The following is a 13,300-nucleotide window of genomic DNA, read 5'->3' on the forward strand; positions in this document are numbered from 1 at the left end:
CTTGTGTGCATACAAGTCTGTTGATGAGGGCATTGCAGCCTCAGCGATCAAGGCACTGGAGCGGCACCTCTGGTACCTGACGGGTGAGATGCTGCCCCTGGCACTCTTCAGCACCAAGGTACCAGTTGGCGAGCGGCGTGCACTTGAAGATGCCATCTTGGAGCACAAGCCTGCAGATCTCCCCATGCGAGCCCCACAACTGCACTTTGGCAATGGGTTTGGCAAGCTGAAGTTTCCAGCCCTGTCGCTGACCACCAGCTTGTCTGACCTCGCCAACCCAGACTGCTGGTTCGGCATGCACCAGCTGCACATCGATCCAGCATTTCTCTCACTCAATGTAGAGGATTGGCCTACGAGTGTAGCATTCCAGGCGGGTGCAGTTAATGTACGTGCCATCAACGTTGTCAATGACTGTGCTGAGCGTGGTGTCAAACTCATGTCAGACTTTGTGGTAGCAGCCAGGAGTGCGCAGCACCTGCAGAATGTGCTGCAGGCAGTTGAGCATGACCGCTCTAAACAGCCAAATCTTCGCGGCAGCAAGCGCAAGCTGAACACAGACCAGAACTAGAACTCTAGGATGCTTGAGAATAATATGTATCTCGGTGGTTTCATTTTTGTTGTTCTGCAAAATTTTGTTCTTAACTAAATACATTTTTGTTCTTTTCAAAAAATGTTGTCAAAAACAAGTTCTTGCATATTAGAAATTGCCATGTCAGCCTTTATTGATCTGCAGAGCTTGGCAAGGTGAAGGTTTCTTGTGGCTGCACTGTGTCTGTGTCTACAGCACATTTTGGAATATTTTTTTGTCTTGTTCGTTTTTTGTTTGTTAATTGGGGATTTCGGGGGGGGGGGGCTGTTAACACTGTTAATCTGCAAAAAAATTGCCTTGTCACGTTGCGAAGGAAATTAAGCTCCGAAAACACGACAAAATTTCAGAATTTCACATGCTGCGTTGCACCTCTAAATCTCAATGAATTTTTCTAAAACTTTGCAAAAGTCATTTTTATGGGCATTCAAAAAAAAAGCAACCCCAGACAGTTTGATATGTTGACAATAAATATTTTGCATTGCAATTTGATGCACCCTACTGTCCAGCTTCGCAAGGCAATATCAACCCCTGCTGAAAAAGCCACCTTGAGCTAGGTTTTGAAACAGCTGGTTGACCAGTTGGACCAGCTCCATAGGCTAATCCCAGATTCCCAATGTGTCCGATATCACCATATGACCGATAACTGAGATTACTGATCATTAATGCTGGGTGTTATATATAGCATATATATATTTCTGGAGCACAGAATGGAGGAGGGTGGTAGTGGAGTTAAAGGAGTATGCACTTTCCGGCTAATAGGAAGCACTCGTTGTCATGACAGGCTATTTCTGACCGCTTTCAAGATGGCAGTTAGCTCAGCTAACATTAGCTATTGATAGCTAATTAACTCTTGTTAGTTACTAGTAGCTAGCGATACAACTGTACAAAGCTATAATTAAGCTAGTCAACTGAAATTAAAATATTTTTTACACAACTAATGTGTTATTTACCAAGCTATTTTCTTGCCCTGCTGCTCTAGGATCTGATTTAGCAAAATGTATAAGGAACATTATGTCTGATGTCTAATTCTGTAACATACAGCTCTATGCTTCTATGCTTAGCTAGCTAGTCTATATTGGCTTGGTGGTAAAGTAACGTTAACATTACTAGCTAACTGCATTAGCTAGCTAGCTATGTAACGTTAAATAGGACAAACAGCAGACTAGTTGTCACCACCAAACTTACAAAACAACATTGCCTTAATGTAACATTATCTCCTATCAGCTATTAACATCCTGGCATGAGGCATGACATCTTCTCTGTTCATTCTCTTTCACTGCCTGCCACTACATTAATTATGTATGCCGGAAATCATTAACATTTGGTGTCATGCACTGGTCAGCTTGCTGACTTCCCCCCCCGTTAGTCCCCTGACCAAGGTCTCACTGCCTGGTTTGGCTCTAAATTCCAGATGGTTGACCCATTTTTAGGGTCAAGAAAAAAAGGCCTGGATTTTGGAGATAAGGAGAAGAAACCAAGCAATCTGGGGTTTTGTCTCCTTTCCTTTAATTCACCCAAATCAGGTTTATCCAAAAGGTATATTACCAAACCTCTCAAGTCTCACCCATTGACTGTGAGACACACGCATTTCAACCAGTTCACACGCTCACACGCCACACCTGTCTTTTCTCACGGTGAGTCGGCCGAGAAGGGATAAAACCCACTACACGGAAATAAACATGATTTTAAAAGCAGTCTCGTTGGATTTGGAGCCACGTTTGGACACTTGAGGATCTTTTGACATTTTTTGGTGATCATTACCCCTCTGGCCGGTAGGCGGGGTTACTGTGAGGATCTGCTGCGTTTGTCCCACTCTGCACCTGCACGCTCAGAAAGGTGGTGTGCTCTGATGGGTAGGTATACTGTGACCATCGCTCCAGTAAGTTAGTACATTTTAAATAGTAAAATATTGTTTCAGTTGAAAACTTATTTCATGTGTCACGTCATTTTTTTCAATGAATTGTAGTGTTTCTAACCTCCCATGTCGAAGAATTTTATGCAAACTTAATGTTAGCTACTAGCTGCTATTGGCCTATGTTTGGGAACATTGCTTAAATATGTGCGAATATTATAGTTTATATAGTTTACTGTATATAAACTCAATTATAAACTAAATTATAATTGGGAGAAGTGGATTCGGCCAAGGGGCCTCTGCGACCAAAACATACACAATGTCGATTTGCTCCAGCTTTTCATGAAATTGAGAGCCCTGTATTACCATGAGAGGTACAAAACATATTTATGACATAATACGGTTGTCACTCTCAAATACATCTCTTTCCAGGTATCTCCAGTAAGGACTTAGGAGGTCATTCAGCCCTGGGCAAAAACCATGGGAAAAGAATGTCTCTGTGACCCACCACCTGGTCACTTCCTATGAGAAAGACTCAGGAAACTCCCACAGTGCCCCCTTTTGGACACTTGTGTCATTAAACCCTACATTTCACCTCTGGGTTAATGGTGGACTTTTCGTGACAACTACTTCGTAAAAAAACATAAGGATAATCTGTTTGGTATGGATGTGATCCGGTAAAATCAAGGAATCGGATGAGATACATTTCATACCAAATAAACCATAGTTTCAGTAACTCAAGGGAAAACCTACATGTGGTAATCATCTAATTTTCCCAACTTAACAACCCCCAAGGGTGGGGGTCTAAATTCCAGATCTGACCACCACTCCAGGTTAATTTATGGCCCTGCCGCCTGGTTCAAACGTATGATTCGGCATAAAAGTAAGGGAGACAGACCAATCTGGGAAGATCGCAATCGACTTCCCACACAGTGCACGTTGTCCTGCGTATGTATAGGGAAGATCGCATTCGACTTCCCACGCTGCATATTCTGCGTATGTACATGTGTAGCAGCGGAAGATCAATTTCCCACAGTGTATACTGTTTGTGTGTAGCCAAAGCAGGCTAGGTATGATTATTTACTCTCTCTCTATTCTTCATTTATGTATTTTGTAATTGACTATTGGTATTCTAAAGCTAATAACCTACCTGTCTGCGAATAAATTACTTTATTTGTAACTTGCGTGATCTCCATGACTCATTCATCTTGTACCTTTTCAGCCTAAATTACGACTGAATACTCAGGGGGACAATATTGACCAAAGACCAACTGATCAGTGGCTTGGTACTTTAGTGGTGTTTCCAAGCTGGGAAAGGCAGCCAAGTTTGGCCCATAAAAAGTATTGCTCTTGTAATTTGATGCAAAGGGAACCCATGGGCGTTTCTACGCCGGTTCTTGTCAAGTTAGCTCTAAGGAGCCCTCTAAATGCATGCCGACCTGGGCTCGCAACTATCTATGTCAAATATAGTGCATGTATTGTGTTGGCTAGACCCTCAGCCTGAGTTCTCCACCAAACTGAGATTCAGCAATAATGCAAATCCCGGGAGCATATATTGAGTAATGGTGGCGCAGTTAAGAGTCGCGTGTAATCACTCCCGAGGTTTGCATATGTTTCAAAACCAAATTTCTAAATTATATATCTTAAATGGAGTCAGATAACGAAGGTGAATATATTGCCCCTATTGTGGAGATTCTTGGTCGGCCCGGACCAGTAAAGAGCGGAAGGCAGAGTGGTACCACTGTCTTTGTAACGTGGTTTATTTATTGGCTGATCTAGACTCTCCGCATAGCGGTCATTATTATTTAACCTTACTAATATTCTTCCAGCAACACCAGAAGGACAAGCATGCAAATACCGCGCTAAATTCCGTTGTTGGGTTAAGTGGGGTTTTACAATTACATGGATAGCTATCATAGCTAGCAGTATAGGCAGAGCTAGCTCCCCATTAAACTATAAGTACTGTGGAAAAGTTTTAGGGCCCCCAACCCCCAAGGAACCTCCACCATGCTTCACTGTTGCCTGCAGACACTCATTCTTGTACCACTCTCCAGCCCTTCGGCAAACAAACTGCCTTCTGCTACAGCCAATCAGTCCAGAGAACCGGTTGCCATTTTTCCGCACCCCAGTTCCCGTGTTTTCATGCATAGTTAAGTCGCTTGGCCCTGTTTCCACATTGGAGGAATGGCTTTTTGGCTGCAAGTCTTCCATGAAGACCACTTCTGGCCAGACATCTCCGCACAGTAGATGGGTGTACCTGGGTCCCACTGGTTTCTGCCAACATCTTCCGGTTGCGAAGGGAAGTAAGCATGATGTGTCTTTCATCTGCAGCACTAAGTTTCCATGACCGACCACAGCGTCTATGGCCCTCAATGTTGCCCGTTTCTTAGTGCTTCTTCAACAGAGCTTGGACAACACATCTGGAAACCCCTGTCTGCCTTGAAATTTCTGCCTGGGAGAGACCTTGCTGTTGCAGTATAACTACTTTGTGTCTTGTTGCTGTGCTCAGTCTTGCCATGGTGTATGACTTCTGACATTAAACTGTCTTCAGCAACCTCACCTTGGAAGCAGAGTTTGGCTGTTCCTCACCCAGTTTTAACCCTCTGACTGTCTGTCTGTTTCAGTTTCTGTTTCAGTTAATGATTGTGTTTCAACCTACGTATTAAATTGATGATCATTGGCTCCTGTTTGGTATAATTGGTTAATCACACACCTGACTATATGCCTACAAAATCCCAGACTTTGTGCAAGTGTACCTAGAAGAATTGATGCTGGTTTGAAGGCAAAGGGTGGTCACATCAAATATTGATTTGCTTTTCAGTTTTCTTCTGTTCAGTCACTTTGTATTTTGTAAATTGATAAAAAATAAACTATTAACATTACTATTTTTGAAAGCATTCTTACTTTACAGCATTTTTTCCACACCTGCCTAAAACTTTTGCACAGTACTGTAGATACAAATACCAGCTGATAAAAGCTGAAATTTGGATCTGTCATCTCATGTACATTATTTGACCTCACACACAATTGTCTTCAGTGTATAGGAAAAACAAAGGAATTGATCTTGCAGTTCCAATACTTTTGGAGGGGACTGTTTTTTAGTAGCATGCAAGAGGTTACATCCCAGCTGCAGGCCTAGTGCCCTACCTAAAATCCATATACCTACATATAATAAGTCCAAAAACAAGCTCCACAACATACCTGTTGAGCCAATGGCTCATATCAGGCAGGTGCGCCCATTGCACCCCAGTCTGGTTGAGGGACCGCAGGAGGCGGCAGCAGGCTAGGGTCAGCAGGGGTGTAGATAGTGCCAACCATTTCTGGGAGCCCTGCCCTGATATGGGGGACAGCAAGACGGGAAGATCTTCTTTGGAGACTAGGTAAGAGCTGTCATCACTGTAGTTCTTCCTCTCCCGAAAATATTTGCGGCAGACATCTTGGAAGATGGCCAGACAAAGTGTGTTAATCAGGAAGTACCAGGTCTGATGTTCCTCTTCAACAAAGCTGCTGGAGCCCAAGCTGATCACATTACCCGCTGTCCCTGTCAAGAGTAGCATATCCAGCTCTGAGAACCCAGAGCCATTTGTGTTCTAAGAGAGAGACCAAGACAAGAGCAATGTTAAAGGGGCAATCCACCAAGAAATAAAACAAATTAATCGTCCCACTTACAGTTAGTCAATAAAAATGAGTGCTGAATTGTTGAATATCACTGGGAGTGATTCACACACAGTTTTCCGCAGATTTCTGCAGTAACTGCTTGAACAGTCTCAATCCATATAGCGCATATGGTGCAAGTCTACCACAATCAGTCACTGAATATACAGTGGGAGCAATAATTATTTGGTCCCTTGCTGATTTTGTAGGTTTGCCCACTTACAAACAATGGAACAGTGTAGAATTTTAATCTTAGGTACATTTTAACATTGAGAGACAGAATATCACAAAATAATCCACAATAACAACATCATATACATACAGACCACTTAGTTTTCCATTAAGAAGCACTCCTAATCTCAATTCATTACCCAAAACTCATTACCCAATTACTGTGTCAACTCGTTACATCGTTATGTAGCTGTATAAAAGACACCTGTCCACACAATCAATCAGATTCCAACGTTTCCACCATGGCCAAGACAAAGGAGCTGTCTAAGGACAAAATTGTAGACCTGCAGAAGGCTGGGATGTGCTACAAGAAAATAAGCAAGCAGCTTGGTGAGAAGTTAACAACTGTTGGAGCAATTATTAGAAAATGGAAGAAACACAAAATCTCCCTCGGTCTGGGGCTCCACGCAAGATCTCGCCTTGTGGGATATCAATGATCATGAGAAAGGTCAGGGATCAGCCCAGTACTACGCAGGATGAGCTTGTTAATGACCTGAAGGCAGTTGGGACCACAGTCACGAAGAGAACCATCAGTAACACACTACACCGTGAAGGATTAAAATCCTGCTGTGCGCGCAATCCTGTTTCTCAGCTAAGGGGACAGGACGACTTCACCATATCGAGGGGAGGGTGAATGGGGCCATTGTAACAGAGTATAAAATGTAGGTTATTTTTATGTGAATTGTACTTGAATTGAGCAACCCCCAGCCAGTATTTGTTGTTTTGGAGCCCTCTTGTGGAGTTTTGGTTCACTGCACTTTGATTAATATCGCACTTTATGTCCCTCTTGTGTTGCCATATCCCTGCAGCAGATTCAAGTCTCTCTGCTGAGGGTAGGTTTGTTGTATATAGCTCATTTAAGTTGTAATGTGTAGTGCATAATGTTTAACATCAGTTTTCCTATGTGCCTTTATGATATTTGTGTTAGTTTTGACCGATGGCAATGGATATATATATTTTTTTATTTCACCACGTTAGGCGTTCTAGAATGGCTAGCTGCCATTTCATGCGTTCTATTGCCACGTGTCATGACTTATGCGAAACTGTTAAAGACTCACTAGTTTCTTTCGGGGGAAAATTAATTTATTATTTTATTTTGCACGTCTAGGTTTGCCAGTGCAGTGACAATTTAAGAAGACACTTATGTGTTTTGTTTGTCTTCTTCAGGTATGTGTTTCCATATAATTTGTAGATGTGTGCTAAAAGTGTTTTAGCTAGTGACTGCCTGAGCACTGTCGCATTTCATACTGTGTCCAGTAGGTGGTGCCAATTTACAACTTAAGCCATGTTTTAATTTTATTTCCATTTAATGTAAGTTTAATTTTGTCCTTTTGTATTTTATGTGAATGTTGCAAAAAGGCAGCAGATTCAAGTTTCACTGCTGAGGGTTTGCCAGTGCAGTGACCATTTAAGAAGACACTTCTTTTGTTTGTCTTCTTCAGACAATAAACGGTCAAAAAGGCAGTTCCTGAATCTCCTGTCTCTGACTGATGGACTTCTGTTACACCATGTACCAGGAAATTATGGGCGACAACCTCCTTCCCTCAGTGAGAGCACTGAAAATGGGTTGTGGATGGGTCTTCCAACATGACAATGACCCAAAACATACGACCAAGGCAACAAAGGAGTGGCTCAAAAAGAAGCATATTAAGGTCCTGGAGTGGCCTAGCCAGTCTCCAGACCTAAATCCAATCTAAAATCTGTGGAGGGAGCTGAAGCTTCAAGATCTGCAAAGAGAAGTGGACCAAAATCCCTCCCAAGATCTGTGCAAACCTGGTGAAAAACTACAACAAACATCTGACCTCTGTGCTTGCCAAGGTTTCTCCAGCAAGTATTAAGTCCAATTGTTCTATGGATCAAATACTTATTTCATGTGAAAATATGATATTACATTTATTAAATTTATATGATGTTGTTATTGCGGATCATTTTGTGATATTCTGTCTCTCAATGTTAAAATGTACCAATGATTAAAATTCTACACAGTTCCATTCTTTGTAAGTGGGCAAACCTACAAAATCAGCAAGGGATCAAATAATTATTGCTCCCAATGTAGTAGTCCACGATTTCCCCCATTTTTCCCTTGTTTTCCCACAGTTCTGGATGGTAAACAGTCAACCTTAAACGCAGCCTGCAGTGGGATTTGTATCGTCTACTGCATGCCTACCATAAGCATTTTAAGCATATGCCTTTGCCAAATTCTGGGAGAAACAAAGTGTGTTAAATCCACAAGCGTGTATCAAAGCATTTCATCCTACACATACTATATCTGCTCCAAGGCAACAGCACTGTTACTGCTGCTACAATTGCACATTATTTTTATAATTTCCCAGTTCTGTGCATTATATCTATTCATTTCATAAATTAATTTTAACACTTTAACACTGTGATTTCTGCCGGTTTTTCAGTTCTTTGTGATTTTCAGCAAAGCTCCCGCGACTGCTCCATAACCTTTTCCAAAACCGACACCTAGCCTTAAGACATCAACATGCTTCACACAAGCCCGTTAACATCTTTCATCTTTAAATGCCTTTTAGGCCCAAAGCATACCCTACGTAAGTCCGCGTAATCCGGTTGTAGGCCTACATACTCAACGTGCGTACTGATGTCCCTGTGGAGGTCATCAAGGCGGTGGTCCAGGACATTGAAAGACTGAGCAGAAGAAAGCACAAATGCAAGACAACGGCTTCATCCTACTGTTGCCTGCTACAGGCCTCGTGGCCCTCGCTGCAATGCTTGAAACTGCAGCTTGCGCTTGCTTTGCGTTAAGAATTTCGGGTGACACATTTTAGAACATAACGATGCATGAAATTGACTTTGTCTATTGAAGCGTCTAGTTTTGCAAACTTGCGTAGGGTATGTTTTGGGTTTGACAATCACTCTTAGCTCCTTTGCACAGATTCCCAATCTAGCAACCATCACTCATTTTTCCTGGGTTCTACTTTCAGGCTTTATAACTTCAGGTGTGAGCATCACAGAGACTAACATGAAGGAAGACACGCGTACCATTTACAGCACTTACTAAAATGTATTTTCAGAATGTACAGTACTGTGCAAAAGTTTTTGACAGGTATGAAAAAATGCTGTAAAATAAGAATGCTTTCAAAAATAGAAATGTTTTTATCAATTAAAAAAATGCATGAACAGAAGAAGTGAAGGAACAGAAGAAAAGTCTAAATCAAATCAATATTTGGTGTGACCACCCTTTGCCTTCAAAACAGCATCAATTCTTGAAAATACTTGCACAGTTTTTGAAGGAACTCAGCAGGTAGGTTGTTCCATCTTGGAGAACTAGCCACAGTTCTTCTGTGGATTTAGGCAGCCTCAAATGCTTCTGTCTCTTCATGTAATCCAAGACGGACTGATGTTGAGATCAGGGCTCTGTGGGGCCAATACATCACTTCCAGGACTCCTTGTTCTTCTTTATGCTGAGGATAGTTCTTAATGACATTGGCTGTATGTTTGGGGCCGTTGTCCTGCTGCAGAATAAATTTGGGGCAAATCAGATGCCTCCCTGATGGTATTGCATGATGGATAGGTATCTGCCTGTATCCTGCATTAAGACAATTCATTCTGACCAAATCCCCAACTCCATTTGCAGAAATGCAGCCCCAAACTTGCAAGGAACCTCCACCATGCTTCACTGTTGCCTGCAGACACTCATTCTGCGAACAAACTGCCTTCTGCTATAGCCAAATATTTCTAATTTTGACTCATCAAACCAGAGAATCTGCTGCCATTTTTCTGCACCCCAGTTCCTGTGTTTTCTGTGTTGGCCTTGTTTCTACATTGGAGGTATGTTTTTTTGGCCGCAATTCTTCCATGAGTCTTCTGGTCAGACTTCTCCGCAGAGTAGATGGGTGTACCTTGGTCCCACTGAGCTGATGGCACTGCTGAACATCTTCTGATTGTGAAGGGAAGTAAGAATGATGTGTCTTTCATCTGCTGCACTTTTGCTGCAAGTTTCCTTGACCGACCACAGCGTCTATGGCCCTCAACATTCCCCGTTTCTTTGTGCTTCTTCAACAGAGCTTGAACAGCACATCTGGAAACCCCTGTCTGCCTAGAAATTTCTGCCTGGGAGAGACCTTGCTGATGCAGTACTAACTTGTGTCTTGATGCTGTGCTCAGCCTTGCCATGGTGTATGACTTCTGACATTTGGCTGTTCCTCACCCAGTTTTAACCCTCTGACACAGCTGTTTCTGTTTCAGTTAATGATTATGTTTCAACCTACATATTAAATTGATGATCATTAGCTCCTGTTTGGTATAACATTTCTATTTTTGAAAGCATTCTAAAACCTTTGCACAGTACTGTAGGTGAAAAGTGCAACCAGTTACATTTGTGGTTCTAGGCCTACAGTGCATTTACATTTGTGGTTCTAGGCCTACAGTGCTTACTTCCACAAATGTAGGCAAAAATGTTCTCTTTTACAGTGGTTTCATGCTTGATTTGACACTTTGCCTGAGAAACAAGAGTGCCGCCGCCTGGGAAAAAATACTTGTGAGGTTTCAGCAGTGGGGGGCAGGAGAACGTCATATGTATTTGGGGAAAACGTTTTAGCTGGGAAAACCGTAGTTGTCACACCACTCCACATTTTCATACACAAGGCAACTCAAAGCGCTTTACATAAAATATAGAAAGACATTCCACAAAGGTGTTATGAAAGTAAATTAGAATTTAAAAACTATTTTAATAAGTTAAAAGAAAAACAAGAAGTAAAACACATGAATGTCACATGAATGTTTCAAAGCGCAGAACATGAAAGTTTTTAGTGGTTAGAGTTTGCGCATTTCTTTTTTTAATACATTTATTTCAGATTTTTCCCCAAAATAGCTACAATTTTAGCTAATTGCACACCATCTGATCCAATTAGAGCTAGTATTAGATACACAGCCCACACCCCGTCCCTCAGCGGCCCGAAGGAGAGCGACACGCCTTCTTCAAACCGTCTCGTCTCATGCTCGTGAGGTGCTTTATTGTGCGGCAATGTACTAACCCTGCCAAATCCCTGGAGCAGTGAGTCAATTATGCCACTCCATGTGAGCCGGCCAAGCTTGGCTTTTGGCAGGACCGGGAATCGAACCCCGGTCCCCGGTGTGCAACTGCAGCAAACTGCAACCCCAAGTTCGCTGCATCTTAACCTGTTGCGCCACCGCGCCTCCCCGGAGTTTGCACATTTCTATGTATGTGCTGGGAGTTTGTTATAGTAGCATAGTAACAGAAGGCTGCCTCTCCATGTTTTGTTTTAACTCCTGGAATAGTTAATAAGCCATCAGCATCAGATGACCTTAGGGCTCTGGGGGGTATGTATGGGAAGAGTAGTTCGGAGATATATGAAAGCCCTTGCCCATTTAGTGACTCTGATTTATTGGGACCCAGTGCAAAGACCTAAGAATTGGCATGATGTGATCAAATCTTCTTGGTTTGTTAACACTCTAGCAGCGGCATTTTGGATAAGTTGCAAAATGCGAATACATTTTTTTGATAGGCCTGTTAATAAGCCATTACAATATTCCAATTCCCTGGAGATAAAGGTGTGAATACGCTTTTCTAGGTCTTTTTATGCATAAAGTCTCTGATTCTTGAGATTTTTTTTAGGTGACAGTAAACTGATTTTGTTACTGAATTAATATAGCTATTGAAAGTCCACAGTCCAAGATTACACCAAGGTTTCTAACCTGGGTTTCGGTCTGAAGGGACAGGGAATCAAGGTGAGCACTGACTCTCAGTCTTTTATCGTGAGCATCTGCACCTGCAGGTTCTGGCAGTGGAGGATGCTTGTGGAGCCAGGGTGAGGCAGTTATCAAGAGTCACCCCAAGATCTGTGTGGTGACTTGGGTGTTGGGGGGGGGGGAGGGAAATAATGATAAGAATGATAAGAATGATAAGAAAAGCCATGGGAAGAGATAACAGAACCAAGAGACATGGTGTATAGCGAGAAGAGGAGAGGCCCAAGAACTGAGCCCTGCGGGACTCCAGTTTGTAGGGGGTGAGGGTCAGAGACTGAGCCCCTCCAAGTCACCTGGTAGGAGCGACCAGAGAGGTAGGAGGAAAACCAAGTGAGTGCAGACCCTGTGACACCCATCCCAGACAGCGATGAGAGCAGAATCTCATGTTGACTGTATCGAAGGCGGCCGACAGGTCCAGGAAGATGAGGACAGAGGAGAGGGATTTGGCTTTAGCAGAGTGGAGTGCCTCAGTGACCGCGAGCAGGGCGGTCTCAGTGGAGTGGCCACTCTTGAAGCCAGACTGGTTGGGGTCATGGAGATTGTTCTGGAAAAGATAAGTGGACAGTTGGGAGCAAACCGCCCGTTCCAGAGTTTTAGCGAGAAAGGGAAGAAGAGAGACAGGCCGGTAGTTGTTCAGGGCAAGAGTAGGTTTTTTGAGCAGGGGAGTGACTCTGGCCCTCTTCAGGGAAGAGGTCATGATGCCGGAAGAGAGGGAGGTGTTGATTAGAGAGGAGAGAAAAGGGAGAATGTCATTGGATATAGATTGTAGGAGGGGAGAAGGGATGGGGTCAAGAGGACAGGTGGTCGGGCGGTGGGATGTAAGGAGTTTCAATGTGTCGGCATCAGAGAGGGGAGAAAAGGAGGCTAGGGAGTTGGGGAAGGTAGGAGGGTCAGCAGGGGGAGAGGGTTGTGAGAAGGAATTGCGAATGGCATCAACCTTCTTTTCAAAGAAGGAGACAAAGTCATCAGGAGTGAGTGATGAGGGGGGTGGGGGGGAGGGGGGGCCAGAAGAGAGGAGAAGGTTGAAAACAGTTTGCGGGGATTAGAGGCGGCCACGTTAATTTTCGAGTGAAAGAAGGAAGATTTAGCTAGAGAGACAGAGGAATAGAAAGATGATAAGAGGGCATGGAAGGAAGCCATATCACTGGGGAGACAGGACCTTTTCCATTTTCTCTCTGCTGCCCGCAGTTCATCAGCATCAGAAAGCCAAGGACTGGGGGGGAGGCCCAAGCTAGTTTGGT

The 13,300-nt window shown here is 43.2% G+C and overlaps 1 protein-coding gene and 1 long non-coding RNA gene across 6 annotated transcripts in view; one reads left to right on the forward strand and one right to left on the reverse strand.

The window, feature by feature from the left end:
* pigg (phosphatidylinositol glycan anchor biosynthesis class G (EMM blood group)) overlaps positions 1-13,300 on the reverse strand; it is a 142,674-nt gene that overhangs the window by 42,796 nt on the left and 86,578 nt on the right. For 4 of the 5 annotated variants that reach the window (XM_061252011.1, XM_061252010.1, XM_061252012.1 and 1 more), the window contains one exon: positions 5,643-6,031. The exons of the other annotated variant lie outside the window; for it this stretch is intronic. In XM_061252011.1, the coding sequence (XP_061107995.1) occupies positions 5,643-6,031 (389 nt within the window). The remainder of the gene's footprint in view (positions 1-5,642; positions 6,032-13,300) is intronic. 5 annotated transcript variants of the gene reach the window in all.
* On the forward strand, positions 7,367-7,799 carry LOC133135190 (uncharacterized). Its single transcript, XR_009709367.1, has 2 exons — positions 7,367-7,493; positions 7,769-7,799. It is a non-coding gene; the product is annotated as an uncharacterized LOC133135190 (long non-coding RNA).

This window comes from Conger conger, chromosome 8 (assembly GCF_963514075.1).
Source record: "Conger conger chromosome 8, fConCon1.1, whole genome shotgun sequence".
NCBI lineage: Eukaryota > Metazoa > Chordata > Actinopteri > Anguilliformes > Congridae > Conger > Conger conger.